Source organism: Sturnus vulgaris, chromosome 3 (genome assembly GCF_052056855.1).
Source record: "Sturnus vulgaris isolate bStuVul1 chromosome 3, bStuVul1.hap1, whole genome shotgun sequence".
NCBI classification, from domain to species: Eukaryota; Metazoa; Chordata; class Aves; order Passeriformes; family Sturnidae; genus Sturnus; species Sturnus vulgaris.
Window position 1 is genome coordinate 113,424,083 of NC_142245.1, and position 24,561 is coordinate 113,448,643.

Below are 24,561 nucleotides of genomic sequence, written 5' to 3' on the forward strand. Positions count from 1 at the left end.
AATTAAAAATGAAAAATGAAAAATTAAAAATTAAAAATTAAAAATTAAAATTAAAAAATAAAAATTAAAAATTAAAAAATTAAAAATTAAAAATTAAAAATTAAAAAATTAGAAATTAAAAATTAAAAATTAAAAATGAAAATTAAAAATTAAAAAATAAAAATTAAAAAATTAAAAATTAAAAATTAAAAATTAAAAAATTAGAAATTAAAAATTAAAAATTAAAAATGAAAATTAAAAATTAAAAAATTAAAATTAAAAATTAAAAATTAAAAATTAAAAATGAAAAATGAAAAATTAAAAATTAAAAATTAAAAATTAAAATTAAAAAATAAAAATTAAAAATTAAAAAATTAAAAATTAAAAATTAAAAATTAAAAATTAAAAATTAAAAATTAAAATTTAAAATTAAAAATTAAAATTAAAATTTAAAATTTAAAATTAAAAATTAAAAAATTAAAAATTAAAAATTAAAAATTAAAAATTAAAAATAATTAAAAATTAAAAATTAAAATTAAAAAATAAAAATTAAAATTAAAATTAAAAAATTAAATCTGAAAATGGAGCAATTGTTGGGTTTGGAAGGGACTCGTCCAACTCCTCCAGGAAAAAAAAAAAAAAAAATTTGAGGATTCCTCGATTTCACCAATTCCCCCCCTAAAAAAAAAAAAAAAAATTAATTAATTTGATTTTTTTCCCCCTTGTGGAGGTCACAAAAAACTCAGAGATTTTGTTCCCTGTTGGAACTACAGAGATCTCTTCAAGCTAAATAAAAATATTAAATATTTACCATTCAAAGATGAAAAAAAAATCTGATTTACCTATTCCCGTTGATTTCAACGCTGCTTTTTGCCAAATTAAAAAAAAAAAAAATTCGATTTTTTTTTTTTTTTTGGCTGAAAGTCACCAAATCCTGCTTTTTTTTTTTTTTTCGGGGGGGAAATAGAGAAATGAAAACCCTTAAAAAAAAATTAAAATTTCACCACTTTCCTAATAATTTTCTCATGATTAATCCCCTATGCCATAAAAAGACAAAACTTTGCCTCCTCTCTGGATTCCTCTGCCATCAAAATTAATTCGATTTTTCCCTTTGCTCCCTAATTCAACTCTTCTACATCCAAATTTTATTTTTTTTTTCCCCCCACTTCAAGCCAACACTTGAATTTATTTTATTTCTGATAAACTGAGGAGATCGAGCTCTTTGAAGTCCTTTCAATCTGGCAAATCCTCCAAGCCTTTGAATTATTTTGATTTTTTTTTTTTTTTACATCCTCCCAAATTTATTTTTGCAGATAAAAATCTCCGGGAAATAAAGTATGACCTAATCCGAAATTAAAAAAAAAAAATCACATTTTCCCACCTTTATTTTATTATTTTTATTTTTATTTTTATTTTTATTTTTATTTTTACTTTTATTTTTATTTTTATTTTTATTTTCATTTTCATTTTCATTTTCATTTTTATTTTTATTTTTATTTTCATTTTTATTTTTATTTTCACTTTTATTTTTATTTTTATTTTTATTTTTTTATTTTTATTTTTATTTTTATTTTTATTTTATTTGTTTATTTTATTTTTATTTTTATTTTTATTTTTTTTTTTTTTTTAATTTTATTTTAGGGATTAATATCAGATTGTGGAATAATCCAACGCTTGGTGATGTTCCAGGTAGGGAGGAATATACAAGAATATCCCAGAAAATGGTAGAAATTAATATTAAAATATATTAAAAAAAAAAAAAATTAAGGATGAACTGGAAAGGCTTTTGGCACATGGGGAATGTAATTCATGGTTGGACTCGACGACCTTGGAGATCTTTTCCAACCTTAAAAAATTCTTGGAAATTCATCATAAATTATATTTATTTTTTTTATTCTAATCCAGGTTTTAAATCACTGACCTGGCCAAAAAAATTCCTTTTTTTTTTTTTTTTAAATTTTAAAATTTTTTTCATATCCATTTGCCACTCTGCAGCCAAAAAAAAAAATATTTAAAATATTTGCAGCAAAATTAGTTTTGATGTTTGGAGATGTTGAGTGAGGGATTTATAGGGGGAGAAGGGGAAATTTTTATACAGCCAGGGAGGCAGGAATTTATAGATGGAAGGATGGGAATTTAAAATTTATAGATGGAATAACGGGAATTTATAATTTATAGATGGAAGGATGGGAATTTATAATTTATAGATGGAATAATGGGAATTTATAATTTATAGATGGAAGGAACAGGAATTTATAGATGGAAGGATGGGAATTTATAATTTATAGATGGAATAATGGGAATTTATAGATGGGACAGGAATTTACAGATGGAAGGAATTGGAATTTATAGATGGAAGGAATAGGAATTTATAGATGGAAGGATGAGAATTTATAATTTATAGATGGATGGAATGGGAATTTATAATTTATAGATGGAAGGAATTGGAATTTGTAATTTATAGATGGAAGGATGGGAATTTATAATTTACAGATGGAAGGAATGGGAATTTATTGATGGAAGGATGGGAATTTTTAATTTATAGATGGAAGGATGGGAATTTATAATTTACAGATGGAAGGAATGGGAATTTATTGATGGAAGGATGGGAATTTTTAATTTATAGATGGAAGGATGGGAATTTATAATTTATAGATGGAAGGGACAGGAATTTACAGCTGGAAGAGATGGGAATTTATAATTGACAGCTGGAAGAGATGGGAATTTGGAATTGACAGCGGGAAGGGAGGGATGGGATGTGTGAGAAATGGACTCTTTGGAGCAGGGACTGGGGGCAGCACAGGTGGGAATTCAGAGCTGCTCCGAGGCAGAAACGCCAAAATTCCTCCCAAACTCAGTCGGGAGCAGAGCTGGGAATTTGTGGTGTCCCAAATTTGCCACTTGACAAATATTTTGGGTCACTCTGGGGGCTCTCCTTTGGTGTTCCCTGTAGATTTCCCTGTTTTTTTCCAACGGGGTGGGAGTGCACTTGTCACAGAATTCCAGGACGGTTTGGGTTGGGGGAATCCTAAATCCCATCCCATTCCACACCTGCCAAGAGCAGGGGACACCTCCCACTACCCCAGGTCACTCCAGCCTGGCCTTGGACACTTCCAGGCATCCAGGGAATTCCAGAAATTCTCTGGGAATTCTATTCCAGGGCCTCACCACCCTCACAGGGAAGAATTTGTTCCCAACATTCCACATCTTCTCGGGGGGTTTGGACTGAGGTGATGCTTGAGGTTTATTCCAGCCCCAAACCACTCTGAGATTCCACGAATCCTCCTGGATTCGATGCCCCCGCATCCCTGGGAGTGTCCAAGGCCAGGCTGGACAGAGCTTGGAGCAACCTGAGATTCTGGAAAGTTTTTGGGCTTTGGAATTGGATGAGCTTCAGGATCTCTTCCAACCCAAAATCGTTCTCCCATCCCGCGATTGCTTTAAAGGCAGGATCACAAAACCCCGAATTGTTCACGGTCAAAAAAAACCCAAAAAACCAAACCCAGGGATGAAATCCCAGCAGCGGCAGGAGATGGAGAATCCCGCAGGCTCCAGCCAGGATTTGCCTTCTGGCGGGGCAGGAATTCAGCTCTGAGGCAGAAAAGCCTCGGGTGGAGTTTGCAGCCAAGGCTGGAGGAATTTTCTTGAGCATCTTTAAATCCCCCGAGGCCACGGATGCGGATCCCAAAATCATCTCGGGGACCCCCGGCTGCGTGCCCAGGTGTGCAGCGCACAAAGCCTCGCCAGGAGAGGACATGGCCTTGATAATTACACCCAATTTGGGTCATTCTGTTGCTTTAATTAACCCTGCCAAGCGCCTGGAGAGGCAGAACTTTGCGAGAGCCTCAGCTCAGGAGCGTCTCCAAGAAGGCTGAAAGCAAATCCGCGTCTGGCTTTGATCAAAGACCATAAAAAGCTCCCTCCCCCCCCCGGAATTCTCCAACCCAAAACTCGGAACTTTGACTATTCATCCCTTCCTCGGGGTAAATCCTTTCCCAAGTTCAGCTTGTCGGGGTTTTATTTGGATTTTTTTTTTTTTTCCTTCTGTTTTACCGGTATCCCCCACGCGAATAAAGCAAATAAAAACCCGTCAAATGTCATTTTCCAGCCCTGGCTGGGAGAGACAAGAGCTGGAGCTGTCAGCACTGAAAATGTTCAGGATCCATCTCTGCGGGCTGGAGTTTATCGAGCCTCTTCTCCTTTTAATCGCCGTTTTATGTGCCCTTATAAGCCGGGCTTTTCCCCACTCCACCCCTTCTTTTCTTTGATCTGTCTGCTGGAAAAAAAAAATTAAAATAAAAAAATCATTCCCAGCATCCTCTCACTTCCCAGGTGAGCACGCCGAGGGTTGCAGGTGGATTTTGGTGGTGTTGGGGTCCAGCTCCCCACGGGTAAAAGCTCATCGGGATTAATCCTCCTCTGGAATTTGATAGGGATCGTCCCCCTCGGCCGAGGAACGTTCCTGAAGGTTTCTGCTGAGCTGGGATGGAATCCGTGCTGGATTTCAGGCAACCTTGGAATTTTGGAAACGAAGAAAGGGGGGGAAGTTCAGCTCCTGGGGCATCCTCGCATCACTGCGTGTGCAGGAGACGAGAATTCCCATGGAGCCAGGCTGGGAGAGCTGGGGGTGCTCACCTGGAGAGGAGAAGGATCCAGGGAGAGCTCAGAGCCCTTCAAGAGCTGGGAATGTTCCCCTGGAGAAGAGAAGGATCCAGGAACTCCTCAGAGCCCTTCAAGAGCTGGGAATGTTCACCTGGAGAAGGGAAAAATCTTTAGAGCCCTTCCAGGAGTTTGGGAATGTTCCCCTGGAGAAGAGAAGGATCCAGGGAGAGCTCAGAGCCCCTTGCAGAGCCTAAAGGGGCTCCAGGAGAGCTGGAGAGGGACTGGGGACAAGGCATGGAGGGACAGGACACAGGGAATGGCTTGGAAGTGGAAAAGGGGAGATTTGGGTGGGATTTGGGCAGGAATTCCTGGCTGGGAGGCTGGGGAGAGGCTGAGATTTCCCAGAGAAGTTGTGGCCTCCCAATCCCGGGATATTTTGTGCTGGAAGGGACCTTAAAGCTCCTCCAATTCCAGCCCTGACACCTCCCACTGTGCCGGGGTGCTCCAGCCTGGCCTCGGACACTTCCAGGGATGTGGCAGCGAATCCAGGAGGAGCGCAGGGATGATAAATTCCCAAAGGATCACCAAGGAACAGTCGAGGGAAGGGTGTAGGTGGCAGGAGAAGGGATGGGGATTCTTTCTCCACAGGAAAGGTCGGGAATTCTGAGTCCATTTCTGAGCTCCTCAGCCCGGTAAATTTAGAAATAAAGTTGATTTAAATTAAAAGTACACGGATTTATGGAATAAATCCAGCACAGGGCCTGGGGGAATGATTGAGGAATTGGAGAATCTGATGTTTAGGGAATTTCTGGAATCTCCATCCAATAAAATACCCATGGAAAAACCTGAGCTACTCCTTTAGCTGATCCTATGAGGGAATTTAGATTAAAGGATCTCCATAATTTTTTTTTTTTTCCAAAATCACCCATTCAGTGATTCCATCGATATTTTATGGACTGTTTTTGAAGCTGGATTTTTCTCAGCACGTATTGACTTTAAATACTCAATTTTCTTTTTTTTTTTTTTTTTTCCCCTCCTTGTGTTTTATAGGTATTTGAAGAAAGAAGAGCCCTGCTTGGAAAATGGGTAAACTTTTCTCTTTCAATAAATATTTGCTACAGGCAGATTTTGGAAGCGATCAGGACTTTATCTGATGGGAATGTAAAACTTCTCCTCTTTGGAAAAAAAGGAATTCACTTCCCTGATGTGGCTGCTCTGCTTTTGAGGAGAGTAAAGTGATAAATTCCCTCAGCTCCCACCTTCTGTTCACTTCTGAAGTTGGGAAATCATATTCCATCATTGGAATGAGCTGAAATGAGATAAAAAAATAAAAAATACAGGAGATGTCTGTGGAGTCTTCAAAGGAGATGCTGGATGTTCAGATTTGCCATGGCCTGCTGGAGGGTCTTTGAAATCCGTAATAAATGACATTTTATCAACCAAGTGCACACATAGATTGGTTTGGGTTGGAACTGATTATTCTTTTTGCTTAATAAGTCACTCATGAATTTATTTTTTTGCATCTCGGATGGTCCTTGCAGGCAAATATTTTGATTTTTAAGGATTATTTGTCTTTATAGGAAATAATCATTCCGTAATTTGTTGTGTTTTGATAATAAGGGATTTCGGGGACACCAAGGAAATTGAATATTTGAGTGATTACTGTTCAGAAATCAGCTTTTAATGGGATAGGCAGCGAGTGGAAAACATAAAACCCCAATCTCTTGGAAATCTCTGGGTGTCTAAAAATGCCAAAACCTGGGAAGAACTTTCCTCCAGCCGCTCTCACAGGCTCTGAATCACCTCCAAAAATCCCATTTTCCAACCCTAACTCCTGTTGAGAGTTTTCAGTGATGTCCAGATGATGGAAGGGGAATAAAATCCTCATTTAATGGTTGGACTCGATGGTCTGAGAGCTTTTCCAAGCCTGGCCATTCCCTGATTTGGAGAGGTTTTCCTGAATTTTGGAGGTCAGAAATCAGGCTGGGAAGAGAAGGATGTGGGAAAAGTAAAAAAGAAAGAGAAAATCAAGTCAAGTACTTAAAAGTAAAAAAAAAAAAAAAAGTGAAAAATGAAAGAGTGACACCCAAAAACTTCACAGCTGAGAGAATCCAAGGATGCAGCAGCTGTGCAGAAAAAAATTACTGGGAATGAGGGTGGGTCACAAATTGGTTATAAACGGATTTAAAATAAAGGGGAATAATCCCCAAGGCAGAGTCACTCCTGTGTTCTGAGAAAGCTGGGAATGAAACAGGGAAAACATCCTGGAAGGTGGAGAAGTGGAAATGAAACACAGAAGGTGTCAAAAAAGAGGAAGGGAGGGATTCTGATCCCTGTGCTCACTTGGGGGAGGGCAGGAAATCCTGGGCTCCCTTTGCAGCTTTGGAGACAGGATTCAGACACAGCAAAACCCAGAGCTGCATACAAAAATAATAAAAATAAAAATAAAAATAAAAATTTTAAAAAATGAAAATAAAAATAAAAAAAATAAAAATAAAAATAAATAAAATAAAATAAAATAAAGAATAAAAATAAAAATAAAATAATAAAAATAATAAAAATAAAATAAAAATATAAAATAATAAAAATAAAAATAAAAATAAAAATAAAAATAAAAATAAAAATAAAAATAAAAATAAAAAAATAAAAATAAAAATAAAATAATAAAAATAATAAAAAGAAAATAAAAATATAAAATAATAAAAATAAAAATAAAAATAAAAACTAAAACTAAAACTAAAAATAAAAATAAAAATAAAAATAAGAATAAAAATAAAACTAAAAAAATAAACATAAAATAAAAATAAAAATACTAAATATAAAAATAAAAATAAAAATAAAAATAAAAATAAAAATAAAAATAAAAATAAAATAAAAAAGAATAAAACTAAAACTAAAACTAAAACTAAAATAAAATAACAATAAAAATAAAAATTAAAAATAAACATAAAATAAAAATAAAAAATACTAAAGATAAAAATAAAAATAAAATAAAATAAAAAAGAATAAAAATAAAAATAAAAATAATAAAATAATAAAATAAAATAATAATAATAATAATAATAATAATAATAATAATAATAATAATAATAATAATAATAATAATAAATTCCCAGCTGGAATAGCTCACCTGGGGAATTAGGGGTGGAATCTGGAGCCTTCTGAGGCTACACAAACTCTGCCAGGAGCATCCAACCTCCTGGAAAAGGAGAGCAGGAAACGCTCACGTGGTTTTGCCACAGAGGTTTTCCTTTATTTGGTCTTCCAAACAAAGATTGGATTCAATCTGGGATTTAATTCTTCCTGATTTTACTTGCAAGCATCCAGGGATTTACATTTTCATTTTGTTATTTTGGTTTTTTTTTCCTGCTGTTGCCACAGGACACCTTTGATGTTTCCCAGGGTGTTTTGGTCCTTAAGGAACAGTTTGAGAAAGGAGGAATTTGGGGGCACCTGAAGGGATTTAATTTTGATTTAATTTTTGTTTCTGTGCCCAGGTGGCATTTGGGACAGGAGGACAGGAGGAGAGGGCAGGGCCTCAAGCTGTGCCAGGGGAGGCTCAGCTCGGACACCAGGAGGAATTTCCTCATGGAAAAGTTGGTCAGGGATTGGAAGGAGCTGCCAGGGAAGTTTGGAGTCCCCGTCCCTGGAGGTGTCACCTGGATGTGGCACTCAGAGCTCTGGGCTGGGGACAGGGTGGGGAATCAGTCACAGGCTGGACTGGGTGATCTCAGAGGGATTTTCCAACCCGAATGATTCTGGGATTTTGGGATTGAACCTCTGGTTTTTATTTCTGTCACCTCTCAGTGTGTCCTGCCAGCTGAGGACGGTGGCCACTGAGCAGGCCCCTGTGGCCACCTGTGCTCACATTGCAGCACAGCACACGAGAACACTGCCCCTAAAATCTGCTGATGACAACTGGTGTTCCCGTGGCAGGACTGGCCCTGGCCTGGGTCTCACTTTTCCTGCTGTAGCTAAAAAATATCTAAAAAATATCTAAAAAATATCTAAAAAATATCTAAAAAATATCTAACAAATGTCCAACAAATATCTAACAAATGTCTAACAAATGTCTAACAAATATCTAAAAAATATCTAAAAAATATCTAACAAATGTCCAACAAATATCTAACAAATATCTAACAAATATCTAACAAATATCTAATAAATGTCTAACAAATGTCTAACTAATATCTAAAAAATATCTAAAAAATGTCTAACAAATATCTAAAAAATATCTAATAAATATCTAACAAATATCTAACAAATACCTAATAAATATCTAACAAATATCTAACAAATGTCTAACAAACATCTAACAAATATCTAAAAAATATCTAACAAATATCTAACAAATGTCTAACAAATATCTAACAAACATCTAACAAATATCTAACAAATATCTAACAAATAAACCTGGCATTTTACACAAAGATTTGGGATGGAAGGGACCTTACAATTCCTCTCATTCCACCTCCTGCCAGGGGCAGGGACACCCTCCACTGTCCCAGGCTGCTCCAAACCCCATTCCCAAGAGGAGATTCCTGGCAAGGCTGTGAGGAAGGGAAGGTGACAAGCAGGAGCCATGGCATTGTCACCTGCCTGGGGTGACAATGGCAGCTCCTGGATGAAGGCCAGGAAGGAGATTTAAGGTTCGTTCCAACCCAAATCTTTCCAGGATTCTGTGAAATATCGGATTTCTTTGTGTAACTACAGAGGTGAATCCAAAGAGTTGCTGATTGCTGACGAGGAGCTGCTTGGCTGGCAGCAGAGATATTTGGGATTTGGGTGGATTCGGGTATTTTATGGATATCAGGTGTTTTGTCTGCTCCTCACCTTCTCTCCTGACCCTCCAACAAATCCTTTCAGCAGGACTGGGAGAGAATGGCTGAGGAAGGAGGAGAAAATTTTTTATTTTCTGGAGAATCCAGCGTTACTTTCGCTGAGCACGGCGTGGGCTGGACGTGAAGGTCGTGTCCAAAAAAAAAAAAAAAAAAAAAAAAAAAAATCCAGCAGCCAGCCCGGGGGGCCCCTCGGGGCTCTCCCTCCACTCAGGCTGGATTTTTTGTGTTATTTGTTATTTTCATTGTAAACGGATCCCGCAGGGCCCGGTGTCGCACGGTCCCCCCGCGGTGACATCGTCGTGGCCGAAGGAGAAGGCACCGGGAATCCTGCCCGACTGGTTGGGCTGCTGGAATCGCGTCCAAGGGGAGGATCCGTGCGGGAAGAGGCCAAACGTGGGATGGGGACGAGCTCCTAAATGCTGGAAAAGTGACAAATCCTGACAATTTAACCCCTTGGCTGCCGCTGCCGGGTGTTCCCAGTGCTGCCCATGCCGTGGCATTGGTGTAAATGGAATTTCAAGGGTGATGGATGGAATTTCAAGGGTGATGGATGGAATTTCCCCCACCGGGAAACTCATGGCAGGGTGGGATGATATTTTGGTTTAGGAATAATTTTTTTTGTATTATTTTTTTGTATCTGTGTAACTTGTATTTTAACTAAAGACAATGCCATGAGTGTCAGTATTGGAGGCAGGATCGATCTAAACTGGTTTTTTTTTTTTTTTTTTTTTTTAACAAATTTTTGTCAGGTATTACCGGGAAGGGTTAAAAAAGGAGCAGCTCTCCCGTGTGCTGGGAAGCGAGGCTGGATTTGTTTTTTGGATTCCCTTGGTGTGGCAGGGACTGAGCCTGTTCCTCCCTTGTGTCCCGTGGGGATTGATCAGTGCAAATTGGTGATCAGGGGTTGTTTTAATGAGCAGAGGATGGGGCTGGGATCATGGATGGGGAACAGAAATTTTCCTCCTTCGTTTGACAGAGAAAATCTTTCAAAAGCTGAGACTCCTCTGTCCCCCTCTGCTACATCTTTGATTTTATTCTCATTTCTAAATCCTAAATCCTCAGGTTCTACTTCGCTTTTCCCTTCGTACCCTGCTAAGCATCATTAGAATTGAAAGTTATATAAAAAAAACCAAAACAGGGATTAAAAAAAAAAAAAAAGGGAATATTCCTTAATTGACCGTGCCTGAAAAGCCAGGGAGCTTTTTCTGTTTGGCTTTTCATCTCTCCAGGATCTCAGGAATGCCAAGCCCACGCTTTTGTCATCCTGACCTTCTGCAAGGTCTTGCAGAGATGTTTGTGAGGAGAAGAAGAAGAAGAAGAAGAAGAAGAAAAAGAAGAAGAAGAAGAAGAAAAAGAAGAAAAAGAAGAAAAAGAAGAAAAAGAAGAAAAAGAAGAAAAAGAAGAAAAAGAAAAAGAAGAAAAAGAAAAAGAAAAAGAAGAAAAAGAAGAAGAAAAAGAAGAAAAAGAAGAAGAAGAAGAAGAAAAAGAAGAAAAAGAAGAAAAAGAAGAAGAAGAAGAAGAAGAAGAAGAAGAAGAAGAAGAAGAAGAAAAAGAAAAAGAAAAAGAAGAAAAAGAAGAAGAAAAAGAAGAAAAAGAAGAAAAAGAAGAAAAAGAAGAAAAAGAAGAAGAAGAAGAAGAAGAAGAAGAAGAAGAAGAAGAAGAAGAAGAAGAAGAAGAAGAAAAAGAAGAAGAAGAAGAAGAAAAAGAAGAAGATTGTGAGAAGAAGAAGAAGAAGAAGAAGAAGAAGAAGAAGAAGAAGAAAAAGAAAAAGAAGAAGAAGAAGAAAAAGAAGAAGAATAATTTTTTTTCCTTCCTGCAGTTTATTCTCCAGCATTGGAATTCAGCCAAGGGAAAATAAATTAATAAAGGAGGAGCTCTTCAAAATGATGAGGAGAGAAAATGCTTCTCAATTTCCTTCACCTGCACAGTGAATTTTAAACTATTATTCTGCCAGCTCTCCGTTTGAGCACAGATTTGGGATGGGGAGGAAGCAGAGGGGAAAAAAAAAATCTGCATTTCTAATCTGCTTCATTCTGACAGGGAAAAGAAGGGACACTGGCCATTAAACAGTTTATCCACCTATAATAATGAAAAAACACTGGAAGAACTTTTTTTCTTGTTTTTTTAAAATATTGTTTATTTGTATTAATGTTTGTGTTTCTATTTTTATATATTTTTATTTTTTTTACATATTTTTATATATTTTTACAATTTTAGTATATTTTTATATATTTTATTTTTATATATTTTTATATTTATGTTTGTATTTGTACTTATATTTGCACTTCTATTTCTATTTCTATTTCTACTTGCATTTATATTTATATTTGTATTTATATTTATATTTATATTTATATTTATATTTATATTTATATTTATATTTATACTTCTATTTGCACTTCTATTTCTATTTCTGTTTCTATTTCTGTTTCTGTTTCTATTTCTGTTTCTGTTTCTATTTAATTTTAATTTTTATTTTAATTTTTATTTTTATTTTTATTTTTATCTTTATTTTTATTTTCATTTTCATTTTTATTTTTATTTTTATTTTCATTTTCATTTTCATTTTTATTTTAATTTTAATTTTCATTTTAATTTTCATTTTTATTTTTATTTTTATTTTTATTTTTATTTTTATTTTTATCTTTATTTTTATCTTTATTTTTATCTTTATTTTTATTTTTTGAAAGTCACATTTATCGAAGGACCTAACTGTCCCCGGGGAGAGATGAGGACAGGGATGTGACTCGCAGAGCTGTGGGAAGGTGGCTCCAGGGCTGCCTGGGCATGGAAAGGAACTGGGAAAAGTTTCCCCAGAATTCCAGAGGCTGGGGTGGTTTTAAGGCTCATCCTATTCCAGTATCCCAGTTTACTCCAGCCTGGCCTTGGACATTCCAGGATGGAGCAGCCACAGCTTCTCTGGGAATTCCATTCCAGGGCCTGCCCTCCCTCCCAGGGATGGATTTCCCCCAAATATCCCATTAAAATCTCTCCCTTTTGAGTTTAAAAGCTGTCACCAAACCCTCTGGTGAGACAGCACGAATCAAAATCCACATTTCCCCTTCAGGAAAATCCTCTCCAACCATCCCACCCTGCCTCCTGCCATTCCCACCAACAATTCCTGCTGCTCCTGCTGCTCCTCACCCCCCAAAAATAAAATAAAAATCGTGTCGTGTCCTCGGAGTTTGGCCCCGCACGGCGCTCGGTTTCTGGGCATCGTCCCTGTTTTATTTTCATTTTAAATTCTTTATTTTTCACCCAGCTCCGAGCATTAGAGACTTTGTTTTGTAGGGCATCTTAAAACACCACAACTAATTAATATTTTTACAATTACCTACAGCCTATCATAACTACCAACATCACCATATTCATGTTACTATTTTCCAATCACTAAAAGTTTCTAGGTTACAGTTTAAACTAAAAGTTATTTTTCGGTTTTCTGGCAGTGGAAAATGTTGAAATCTTTCTTTCTGCTTGAAAATCTTTTTGCTCGGTAAAAACATCTTTTATTTGAGGTGGATTTATCCTTTGCTCTAAGTCATAAAAACCACTTTCAACCCATTTGCTCTTTGCCTTCTCAGTTATCCAGTCAGACTGGCTCAGCAATTCTTTTTTTTTTTTTTCTATATCAAAACTCGCCATCATTTCTATTCCTTCTTCACATTCCACATTCAAAGATCTTTCTGTTACACATAAATATCTATGAAACCTCCCTGTCAAACCTTTATCCTTCCCAGCAGCCACCCTTGCTGTGACAGTAAGAAAGGACAAAGAAAAATCTAAAATCCAGATTTGCCCCTCAGGAAAAGCCTCTCCAACCATCTCATCCCCCCCCAAAAAAAAACCAAACAAAAAACCCCAAAACAACAAAACTAAACCAAACCAAACCAAACCAAAAAAAAACAAAACAAAGCAAAACAAAAAAAAAACCCAAAAAAACCCCAAAACAAGAAAAAAACCTCGTGGGCCCGAGCTGTGAGATTGAGAGGGAAAAAATATTTTATAAATTGTGAGATCGTGGGGGCCCTGCTAGAAGTGAGGAAAATGGAGGAAGATAATTAATACTTGTATTATTTATCCTTTTAACCTAATAATTAAATTCTCATAAGCTTGAATATAACACTAACCAAGCAAAAACTACTATTTAAAACCCATTAAAAATAAAAATTAAAAACCCCACCTCCCAAAATCTTCCATATTGTCCCCTACCTATTACTACACTATAAAAAAACCTCAACTTTAAAACTTTTTAACGTAGAAAAACACACACTTTACTTCCCTACACCCCCATAATTTCAACTTCACCACTCAAATTTTAATCTTTCTCCTTCAAATCAAAAAAGCTCCAAAAAATTAATACCAAAAAATGCTCCAAAAAATTTCTAAAATCCAACAGGGGCCAGGGAAGTGTCAGGGGAGAAGAAGGAATCAGCAGAGAATTCATCACTGGGGCCATTTCACTGTAAAAATCCATCTGAGCCTCCTCCTTTTTTTTTTTTTTTTTTTGGAGAAGCTGAGCCTTGGAGCTGGACCCAGGAGCAGAGTGGGAAGTCCTGGCTTGGGCCATTTTTTGAGGATTTAAAAAAAAAAAAAAAATTCTGTGAGTTCAGAGGTTTTTTTTTTGTTTGTTTGTTTGTTTTTTTGTTTTGTTTTGTTTTTTTTTTTTTTTTTTGGGTTTTTTTTGGTTTTTTTTTTTTTTTTTTTTTTTTGTTTGGTTTTTTTGTTTGTTTGTTTTTGGGGTTTTTTTGGTTTTTGGTTTTTTTGGTGGCCTCTCCATTTGTTCCCAGAGCTCTGCTCCTTCAGTGAGTCACCAGCAGCTCTTGCCTCGATTTATTTCTTTATTTTAACCAGCTGAACCTCTGGTTCCTCTGCACCTGAAACGCCTCATTTTAATTTTATTTTTAATTTTTTTTTTATTTTTTTTTTCAGTTTGACAAGTGGACAGACGGCCAGAGGAGGAGGATCCTGCTGGATCTGCTGGAACGTTGCTCCCTGTCCCAGCAGAAATTTTGTGCCAAGCAGCTCCAGGCTCGAGTCCCCATCGAGGCCGTGGATTTTACCACGAGGCTCCCTCGGGTCCTGTCCTTGTACATCTTCTCCTTCCTGGACCCACGGAGCCTCTGTCGATGTGCACAGGTAAAAATAAAAATAAAAATAAATAAAGCCAAACACCTGCCTAAGGTTCAGAAAGTCAGGGCAAAGCAGTTTAAAAAAAAAAAAAAAAAAAAAAAGGGATAACACTGATTTTTGGTGAAGACAAAAGGTGTAAATTCCGTGCCAAATGTTCAGTGATGCTCCTTCCTCAGATCCTAAATTAAGCCAGATTGGCCAAGATTCATGGAAATGAAGAATAATTTTAAATGCTCGGCTCTAAAGCTTTTTTAAAAATGGCATTTTCAAGGCTGATTATTCCCAGAAAGGTTCTTGCTGAAAATCACATTCCTCTGCCACGCTTTGCACTGTGTGCACAGCCCTCAATTCTTTGAGAAAGAATTCTCATTCTTTGGTTTGTGCTTTTGCAAAGAACAACACTTGATCCTTGAAGGATCCTTTAAAATGCCTCAGGGTCAAGTGTTGGATGTGGAAAAGCAGAAAATTACAGACGGGCTTTGGAGAGAAATGATTAAGACTCCAAAAATTAGAAAATGCTGTGAGAGATGCTGCCCAAAGTGGTTTTAAATTAATATATTTAGTTTGCAGTGATATTATTACTGCCCTAATGTAATATTCCATGTTATTTAAGAATATATCACAATCTCAGCTTGGCTAAGCCTCGCTTTAATAACTTTATCCAGCATTTCATGGGGATGCAACTCAAACTCTCCGTGCTCAGGAATAGGTTGGAAAATGTTTTAAATCCCACAATAGCTTGAGTTGGAAGGGCCTCACATCATAAAGGCCTTGGAAGGTTGAATCAAAAGTTTAAACACAGAAGAATTGAACCCATTTAAAGATACGAAATCCAAAAAAAAAAAAAAAAAAAAAAAAAAATCTCGGGATGCTTTAAAAACCCCAAGCTTTTCACCTTGCCCGACATTTCACAGGTGAGCTGGCACTGGAAATACCTGTCAGAGCTGGATCAGCTGTGGATGCTCAAGTGCCTTCGTTTCGGGTGGCTCATCAACTTCTGCCCCACGCCCTTCGAGCAGGGAGTGTGGAAAAATCATTACCTGGACAAGGTGAAGGAGCTGCGCCTGAGCGCTGCCAAGGTACGGCCCCGCCCGTGCCGGCTGCTCAAGGGTTAACTCGCACCTTTTTAAAGGTGGGAGCCGGAGAAACGCAGTCCCGAGCTCCTCTGAGATGTTTCAAGGTGCCAAGTGTGAAGAGAAATGATATGAAATAGGGGTGTAAGCTCGAGTTTTAATAAGTAAGTTTAAGTATGGAGATGGTTTAAGTGCCTTAAAAAGTAAAAGTCTTAGAAATTGCTGTCGAAAACCAGTCTCAGTGAGAGCCCAAAAACATAGTTCTAGGTATTAGTGGAGAAAGCAAGCCTCAAAAACCAGTCTCAGTTAAAGCTTAAAAACATAGTTTTAGGCATAATAAAAAGATAGTAAGAATATTGGTTATATTCTTCAGACAGAACAGACAGGCCATATATATGTAAACTTTCCTATTAAAAAACTAGAATTCTAATAGGTTCAGAAGAAACGTTTCAGAGTTGTGGGTTTGGCTCAGTGGGTAATTTGTAAATAAGAATCTGTGTATTGGAGTGAGAGCTCTCTGGCTCTCTCTTCCTCCACCATCATCACCATCACTAGCACCACGTGAAGAGGAAGAAGAAAAAAAGAACAAAAGAACAGAGCAGGGAGCATCTGCCTCTGGAGACTCTGCCCCAGACACAGCCTCTGCTCAGGGCTCTGCTCCAGCCTGCAGCTCTGGCCCTCTCAGGAGCTGCTTCTGCTTCTAATGGGGACTTTACTTCTATTTGGGATTTTACTTTTAACCAGGAGTTTATTTCTATTTGGGACTTTACTTCTAATAGGGACTTTATTTCTAATAGGGACTTTATTTCTCATCAGGACTTTCATTCTATTTGGGACTCTATTCCAAAATCTTTTAGCACAGACTTGAACATTTGGGACTTTCTGCCTTTGGAGACCGATGTGCCTTTACAACTGCTCAGCTCTTTAATAGAGAGCAACAATCCAGGCTCTGTGCTGTGTTACTGTATGACTCTGAACTTCATGCAGAGTGTCAGAAAGTTCTCCTCACAGTTTGGTTGGCCAAAATAATCCTTTTTCCAGCCCCAGAAACAAGGACACTGTCACAGCTTCAGGCCCAAAAAAAAAAAAAAAAAAGAAAAGAAAAACAACAGCGAATTGATGGGAGCAAACTGGGAGAATGTGACTTCATTACCTGCAGCTGTAATTGGACAATTAACCCCAATATGGGAATGCACCAAAACTTATAAAAATGTGAAAACCTGTGACCTGTCATCCATCTTGGGTGGAGGCTCTTGTACTGGCCAAGGTGTATCCTTTGAAGGCCTTTTTAATATTTTTAATAAATACCTAATTTATTTCTCTGGCTCTGCCTGGCCTCTGCTCCAGGCAGCCTCTCCACGGGTGTTTGTCCCCACTGGGAAAACTGGGGGTCCCAACCCCTCTGCCTCTTGATCTTTTTGAGATCCTCCTGCCCTGAATTCAAAGCCAAGTCTAATAATTTGATTTAATTTAAAGCACAGTCTCCCACAGGCTCTCTGTAATCGATAGAGAGAAGCTGATGCATCTCAACAGCAGCTCAGCTCATCTTAATATGGATTATAGGGCTTGGGTGGTGACAAGCACTGACAAGGTGCCTCTTTCTCTCCACTGACCATAATGGAGCCCAATTTTGAGTTAATCCCTAATTATAGAACTCTAAATTTAGACCAATCTGATTTTTTCACCATGGGCTAAAAAAAAAAAACAAACAAACTTCTTTTCTTCTTTCCATCTTCTCTCCAATTAGACTCCTTCCAAGGACGAGTTCATCGTTATCGATGTGCAACCAGTAAAAATCAAAATCCCAGAGAGAAAACATCCCCTGGCAGCACAGGGGACGAGCAGGGGGAAAAAAGAAATCCCTCCTTGGCGTTCATCCGACAGGAACCCCACGGACACCGTCCGCTACAACTACCTGGACAACGAGCAGCCCATCGAGCAGGCCAGGCAGGGGTAAAGAGATTTTCATCTCTTTTCTTTTCCCTGTGGTTTTTCCACGTCCTCTGCAGGCTCACTCTGTCTGTTCTGGCTGCAAACCCGCTCTCCTGCTCTTTTTTTTTTTAATTTTTTTTTTTTTGGGGGGGGTTGGTTTTGGTCCAAAGCCGTCGCTGCTTTGTGTCTTTTCTGCACGACTCGTCAGGCTGGAATTCCTGGGGGAATGTCACAGAGCTGGAACGGGAGGAATGGGGACGAGGGTTTGTCGTTGGAGAGGTTTTGAAATCGAGTTTGCCAGGCTGAGAGGGATGTGTGGGTTTAGCAGGGCAGAGGAAGGATGAATGAATCGTGATGAAATCTAATTCTATCGCTCCCAGGATCTCCTGGCTGGCAGGAGGTTGGGATGATTGAATTGCAGGGCAGGTGTAAGAGGATGTCAGAGCATGGAAGTGATGAATGGTGTTTGTGTCTGCACTGCCTGGATCCATCACTCCCTGGGCTCCCAGGATTATCCACACGGGGGGGAAAGAAAAAAAAAAAAAAAAAAAAAAAAAGGCATTTCCCTCCCAGAATTTTGCACATGGATCTGTGTTAGAGCCACCACACGTTTTCCTTTGTCACCCCTGGCATCAGAGATTTTCCAATTAGATCCAGAGTCAGTTTTCTGTGCATGAACAAGCCCAGGGAGGGTTAGGGTGGGAAGAGTTCACCCTTTTCTTCCGTAAATCCCTGGAAACTCCACCTGTGACGCTTCCTTGGGGGTCACCTCAGCCCAGCTGATGTGAAAAAGGGCGATGCTGTCATTAATCCAAGCCCGGCAAAGAGGTAATGGATCCTCTGGAACATTCCCTGGAGAATCCACGCCGAGCAGGAGATTCCTCCAAATAAAAAAAACCTTGGGAACCGACGGAACCACGACAAAAAAAAAACCAAAAAAAAAAAAACAAAACAAAACAAAAAAAACCACCCGGCTTGTGTTTAAACAAATACCCAACAGAGCCAAGATGATCCCTGCACCCAGGAACAATCAGCCCAGGGAATGTTTGGCCAAACGCTCCGGGAATTTTTTCCCAAAAAGTGATTCATTCATTCAGCCGGACCCATCGCTCCTCCGGGCTGTTCCCCGGAGCTCCCTGAGCAAAAAAAAAAAAAAAAAAAAAAACCAAAAAAAACCTCTCATGAATCACGTTTTAATCCGCGTCCCCTGCTCCTTGGGTACTGCACTACTTCAAAGAGATTCCCAGTTTCCACCTCACCCTCTTTTCTGCGGGATGTTTCCCAACTCCGACATCACTTTTGGGTCGAGTTCTTTGAGGTTTTTAACTGAATATTTTCGCCAAGTTCTTCCCGCTGCGAACGAAAGTCCTGGTATTATTTTTCCAGCCGTGCTCTGTGGTTTTATGTAGAAGCTCCCAGAGGTTTCTGCGAGGTTTAGGATTCTCTTGCGCCGTTTCTGTGAGGTTTAAGATCCTCCTGGTGCCGTGAAAAAAAGTGAGACGGTTCTCAGGTGAAAAATCTCATCTGCAGCTCGACGCTGGGACAGCGTCGAGCTGCAGATGAGATTTTTCACCTGAGAACCACGAAACAGCAGATATTAAATAAATACCCTAAATAAATAAAAAAAAAAAAAAATTAGATAAATAAATAAATACACTCCCTGCTTGCCTCTCCCGAGTGAGATCCCAGCCTCTCTCCATTTGCGGAGAACGTTTTAACGGCGAGCGCTCCTGCAAATCTCTGCCATTTATCCGCAATTACAGAGGATTACTGCGAGCAGAGAGAGGAATTCTCCGAGCTTTGCCTGTTTATCAAGGATCTGCCTTTAATATCACTTAAGCTGCAGGTAATCAGGTAATTGCTGGTGCTCAGGCTCGTCTGAGCTGATTATTCAGCAGCGCAGGTGCCACGTTTCAGGTGCTGACCCAGCCTCCCACTGCCACAACCGTGCTCTGCTGCTTCTTTTCCACAGTTTTTTTTTTTTTTTTTTTTTTTTTTTTTTTTGCTGTCCCTTCCCAAAAATTCTCCCTCCGAGGTTCTGTGTTGTGTTCTTCACCTTTTAGGAATGGGAATTCAGCTCTTCAGCTGAATCCCTGGAGTAGGGGGACACCAGCTTGGAGTGTCCCAGCTTGGAGTGTCCCCCAGGTTTTGGTGGGGGTGGCAGGAAAAGGTGACCACGGTCCCGGTGTCCCTTCTGGGATGCCAAACCTTGGTTTGGAGTCTCCCAGGAATCCACGCCAGTGCAGGCAGCCCCTGCCTGACCAGGGCTCAGCTTGGAAGGCAGAACAGAATCCTCAGATAAAAATCTCTGACCCCTCCAGCGATTCCAGGTTCTCCTTCAGATGAGCCAGATTCCCGGAGCTCAAGGGTAAAAAACAACCTCTCCTCATGTAAAATGGATGTGAGGAGGGATGGCATCGGTGTGAAACCAGATCCTGAAACGAGAGAAGCGATTTCCCGGGCTTTGCCCAAGGGAACCTGGGAGAGGAAATCCCTTTTGCTGCAGCCTGAGCGCTCGGGGAAAGGAACAGGGGGTGAGGGTTTCCTTGAGGACATGGCAGAATCTCAAAGGGATGGTGGAGAGAAAAGGACTGCAGGAAGCTTTTCTAGCCCAGCACCTTGACTCGGGGAAATCTCTGAACCACCAAACTCTTTTTTTCCCCATTTGAGTGCTGGAGCTGTGGGGAATTCCTTGTGAATAGACAGGATCACATCAAAGGAATACCTGACGCCACCATCAAAGAAACGTGAGAGTCACTGGCTGCTACCTTGACTCCAAGTTAATCTCCCTAATTCCAGGTTGGATTTTGTAGAATTTAAGAGGTAATCAACCTAAAATAATTTTTTTTCCTAACTCTTGGGCCTGGTTAAAATCTCCTCGGAGCTCGACCTCGCTCTGCAGTTTTTTTTCTGGTCCAAAGGGAGGGGAGGACACACATCAAGGTGAAATATTGACATTTAAATGGCAAAGTTCATGGAATTCCAGAATAGCTTGGGTGGAAAGAGACGTTAAAATTCATCCAGTTCCAACCCTGACACCTTCCACTGTCCCAGGTTGATCCAAGCCCAGTGTCCAGCCTGGCCTTGGACACTTCCAGGGATCCAGGGGCAGCCACAGCTTCTCTGGGAATTCCAGCTCAGATCCTCCCCACCCTCACAGGGAAGGATTTTTTTTTCCTAATATTTAATCTAAACCTCTCCTCTTTTAGTTTAAAACTGTGGAAAAAGTCACTTCTTGCCATCTGTGATGCCAAAGAGTTTTCATCTGTTTCTGGGTTGGCCTTTTGAGTCATCAGCTGCCTTCTCCCTTCCACAGCAGCACCAAAAAAAAAAAAAAACCACTGCTGAGAATTCCTAGCAGAGAACTCATCCTTGTTTAGACAAAAAAAAAAAAAAAGGGGGAATGTGGGAAGCAGAATGAGCTACAGTCAATTCTCAATTAGGCAGTGCAGTGGAAATGGAGTGCTCTAAGTGGAAATATAAAACATATTCTGCAGGCTGTGAGACCATAATTGGCTTTTTAGCTTTGCAAAACAGATCAATACCTTTCCAGACAGCATCTGGGCGAGGGTTTGGCCTGGCCAGTGCTCACTGGGGAGAACAATAGCTGGAGAGTACCAAAAATGGGGTTAATTTGCAATCTGCACGATCATTGAAACCTAATTTTTGTTTCTGCTGGATGTCTTTGCTGCTTGCTCAGAAAGGCAGGAGTTTGTACCCTAAAAACCGTGCCCAGGAGTTCAGTGAAAACCCCCCCTGGCAGCAGGAAGGAGATGGGACAGAGATCCCCCAGTGAATTCCTTGGGAGGTTTTGGTTTTAGACAGGACAGTGTGGGAAAAGCTGCTCAGTCACCGAGCAGGGAAATTAAGAATAGCAACGATCAGATGTGCAGCCAAGGGAGTGGTGAGGTGATAGAGAAGAGATACAGACAGGCTGGAATTACAAATTGCCTGGAAGGGGTTATCAAAACCCCTCAATAGAATTATAGCCGTGACTATCGGTGCTGTAATTCATCACAGCGATGATTTCTGGTAGCTCTGGTTTGTTTTCTGCCTGAATTGTCCAAGCAGCATTTTGTTACAGACAAAAAAAAAAAAACAAAAAACAACCCAACAACAACAACAACAACAAAAAAACCACCTCCAGAGATCAGCAAGGAAGGATTTACCTCTCTGGGCACAAAGAAATATCACGAAGGGGAAAGTGCAAGATTTTTATCGGGAACGCGGAGTGGAATCAGGAAATTTTTCAGTGGGGCTCTGCTCTGCCTACAGAGGCCCAGGAGGGCGTTTCTGTCAGGCCCTGCTGGAAGGCATCTGCTGTTTGTGCTGCTGCTTGCCAAGAAATCAAAAGGTTTGCCTCCCACTTGACCATGAATAATGAATTCCGATTCCAGCGCTGGAGCGCCGCCAGCACCGCGGCCTGGTGCCTCAAGACAGGGCCCTGCCACTTGTCACGACAACAGCACGGCCAAAACGCCACCTCCTTCCCCCCCTTCCCCAGCCTTGGCTAATTTATGGCCTTGGGCTGGCTCTAAAAAAACAGTTGAATATTGTTCTGGAGTGTTTACCCGATGAGAAAATAATTACTTTCGGTAATTGTTCTGCCGGGGCCTCGTTTCTGACAAAGAAACGCTGGCGTGAGAAGGACTCGGAGCAGCCCCGTCCTCGCTGATCCCCCCCCACGCTCGTCTCTCCCTTTTCCTGCTGCTGAAAAGCCAGCCCAGCTCCCCACCGGAGTGTGGGAATCCAAAAAAATTCCTTAAGGGTGGAAAACGGGGTGAGAAACAGCGAGTTCAGCGCGGGGAGTGAGACCCGCCGTCCTTTTTCCTCATCCTCACTCCTTCCATTCTCCTGAGCCGGGGTTCCTCACCTGACACCACGATCTGGACACCAGAACACAGCAGCAGATACCTACATTTACAATAATAACTTACACTATTAATTTACACTATTAATTTACAATAATATTTTATAATAATAATTACGAGTCACAAGGCCAGGGCTGCCTTGTCCCCGAAGGTCGCAGCGTCATTTAGGATGGAAAACACTTTTAGGGATCACAGAGTCCAATCATAACCTGGACACTTCCAGGTCCACCAAAAGGACCAATTCATTCCCAACTGGAATATTTTGGATTGAATTTTCTCTCTTGGCTTGTTTGTGTTTATAGACAGGTTGCAGTTTTTCCTCAACTTCCTATTTGAAATGATGATCGAATTCAAATGAAGATTTGACTTTATGGTCCTGGGCTGGGATGAGGGAATACTGAACACGTGCAGGTGTTGTGTGTGTGTTATGTGGGGTGATCCTGGCTTTTTACAGGATAAAAGCTGCTTTTAGAGTCCATTTCCACCCTTTATATCCACGGTTTTGTATTCCTATTGTGCTTTTTTTTCAACCCAGAGACACGGGGAGAAGCACTCAGAGCTTTCAATTCCCCAATTCCATATCACAGAATTTGAACTTGGAATGAACACCTTCAGACAATGAACCTGCCTGAGTGCTTAGAAATACTGCCTCAGAGTCTGGATTTCACTCCTGATATTGGAGAAAAATGTGGCAGCTGGCCATATTCCAGCACAATTCACTTAATCTTCACACTCTGGAATATTCCTGTTCTGCCAGCTAATTGTGTTGAATTTAACAGCAGCAAAAATATGCAAATACATTTATAGAATTATTTGGCTACAAAAACACTGAATAAACACCTTGTTGGAGGGGCCTTTTTCACACTTGGGGTCACACAGACTTCACTAAAAATTCCCAAATCGATTCAGCTCAACTTCTTTTCTGTGAATTTCCCTAAGGAGCTGCAACATCTTAGGCAGATTTAGCTTAAATCACCGAGTCCCGAGCTTGCATTTGAGCGCCGGAATTTATCACAACTTGAAAAAAAAACGAATTAAAAAAATAATAAAAAAAAAATTTCCAAACCACCTCCCCCCTGAGCCCTGGCAGCTGCCTGTGCTCTTTGTGGGGACAAGATAAAAATGTGTTATGGGGCAAGATAAAAATGTGTTATGGGGCAAGATAAAAACGCGTTATGGGGCAAGATAAAAATGCGTTATGGGGCAAGATAAAAATGCGTTATGGGGCAAGATAAAAACGCATTATCTCAAGCCACGTCTTTTCAGGTTACGAAATCCCGAAGGATTTGATTTTTATCACCGCCAGGGCAGCAAGTGCAGAGCGTTTATTGACATTATTGTGCTGTTCTCTGCAGGAGGAGGAAGGGAGGAGGGCACACCCCGGACCTGAGCAGGCAGGAGGCCGAGAGGAAGAAGAGAGGGGGTCGTGGATCAGCTCAGCTCCGGAAGGTGAAATCCCTGGCAAGCGTCCCCAGGGTGTGATCCCAGCATTCGGGGTGGTGTCAGGCACTCCCCGGGGATGATGGAGCTCGGAATTTTTTCCTGTTGAGAGGAGGGAAGGAGTGGGACACGAAGTCCCTCTGTGGCTGCATCCCAGACATCGCTGTGGGTGGGAAAGGGACAGCACTGTCAGTGCAGGGAGTGACCCTGTTGTTTATCTGCTCCTTCTTCTCTTTGCTACCCCCCCCCCCCAAAAAAAAAAAAATTCCCTTTCCATGTTTTTTACAAAGTGCTGCCACGGTTCTTTTATGACTTTTGCATCTCCCCCCCTAAAATTTCACAATTTTGGGTCGCCGCGGTTTGACGTTGGCTCGTTCTCCGAGCAAAGCAGCCCCAAACCTCCACACTGAGAACTCTTTGTGCTGCTAAAACTGGGCATCCCCCACCACGAAAGGAGCCCGGGGAAGAAATTCCAGAAATTTCCACGGGTTCTGCGGGTCTGGAAAACAAACGACCGGCGGGAGAAGGCGGCGCTCACCAGCGTGAGCTCCCTGAGTTGTGCTAAAAAAGGGTGGCTAAAAAAAAAAAAAAGGGGCTTTGTCTCCCAGATGGGGAAGCATCTTCCTGTGACCCAAATACCCAAATACAGCCCCTGTGTGCAAGGAAATTGGTTCTGGCACTGCTGGAGAG

The 24,561-nt window shown here is 40.0% G+C and overlaps 1 protein-coding gene across 9 annotated transcripts in view; it reads left to right on the forward strand.

The window, feature by feature from the left end:
• The window catches only part of FBXO16 (F-box protein 16), a 37,258-nt gene that overhangs the window by 6,028 nt on the left and 6,669 nt on the right, over positions 1-24,561 (forward strand). For 3 of the 9 annotated variants that reach the window (XM_088162591.1, XM_088162590.1, XM_088162594.1), the window contains exons 3-7: positions 5,632-5,667; positions 14,355-14,561; positions 15,470-15,634; positions 17,376-17,581; positions 23,787-23,880. In XM_088162591.1, the coding sequence (XP_088018717.1) occupies positions 5,632-5,667; positions 14,355-14,561; positions 15,470-15,634; positions 17,376-17,581; positions 23,787-23,880 (708 nt within the window). Of the gene's footprint in view, positions 1-5,631; positions 5,668-14,354; positions 14,562-15,469; positions 15,635-17,375; positions 17,582-23,786; positions 23,893-24,561 lie in introns of all 9 variants that reach the window. The other 6 variants (XM_088162589.1, XM_088162588.1, XM_088162596.1 and 3 more) reach the window with 3 other exon arrangements.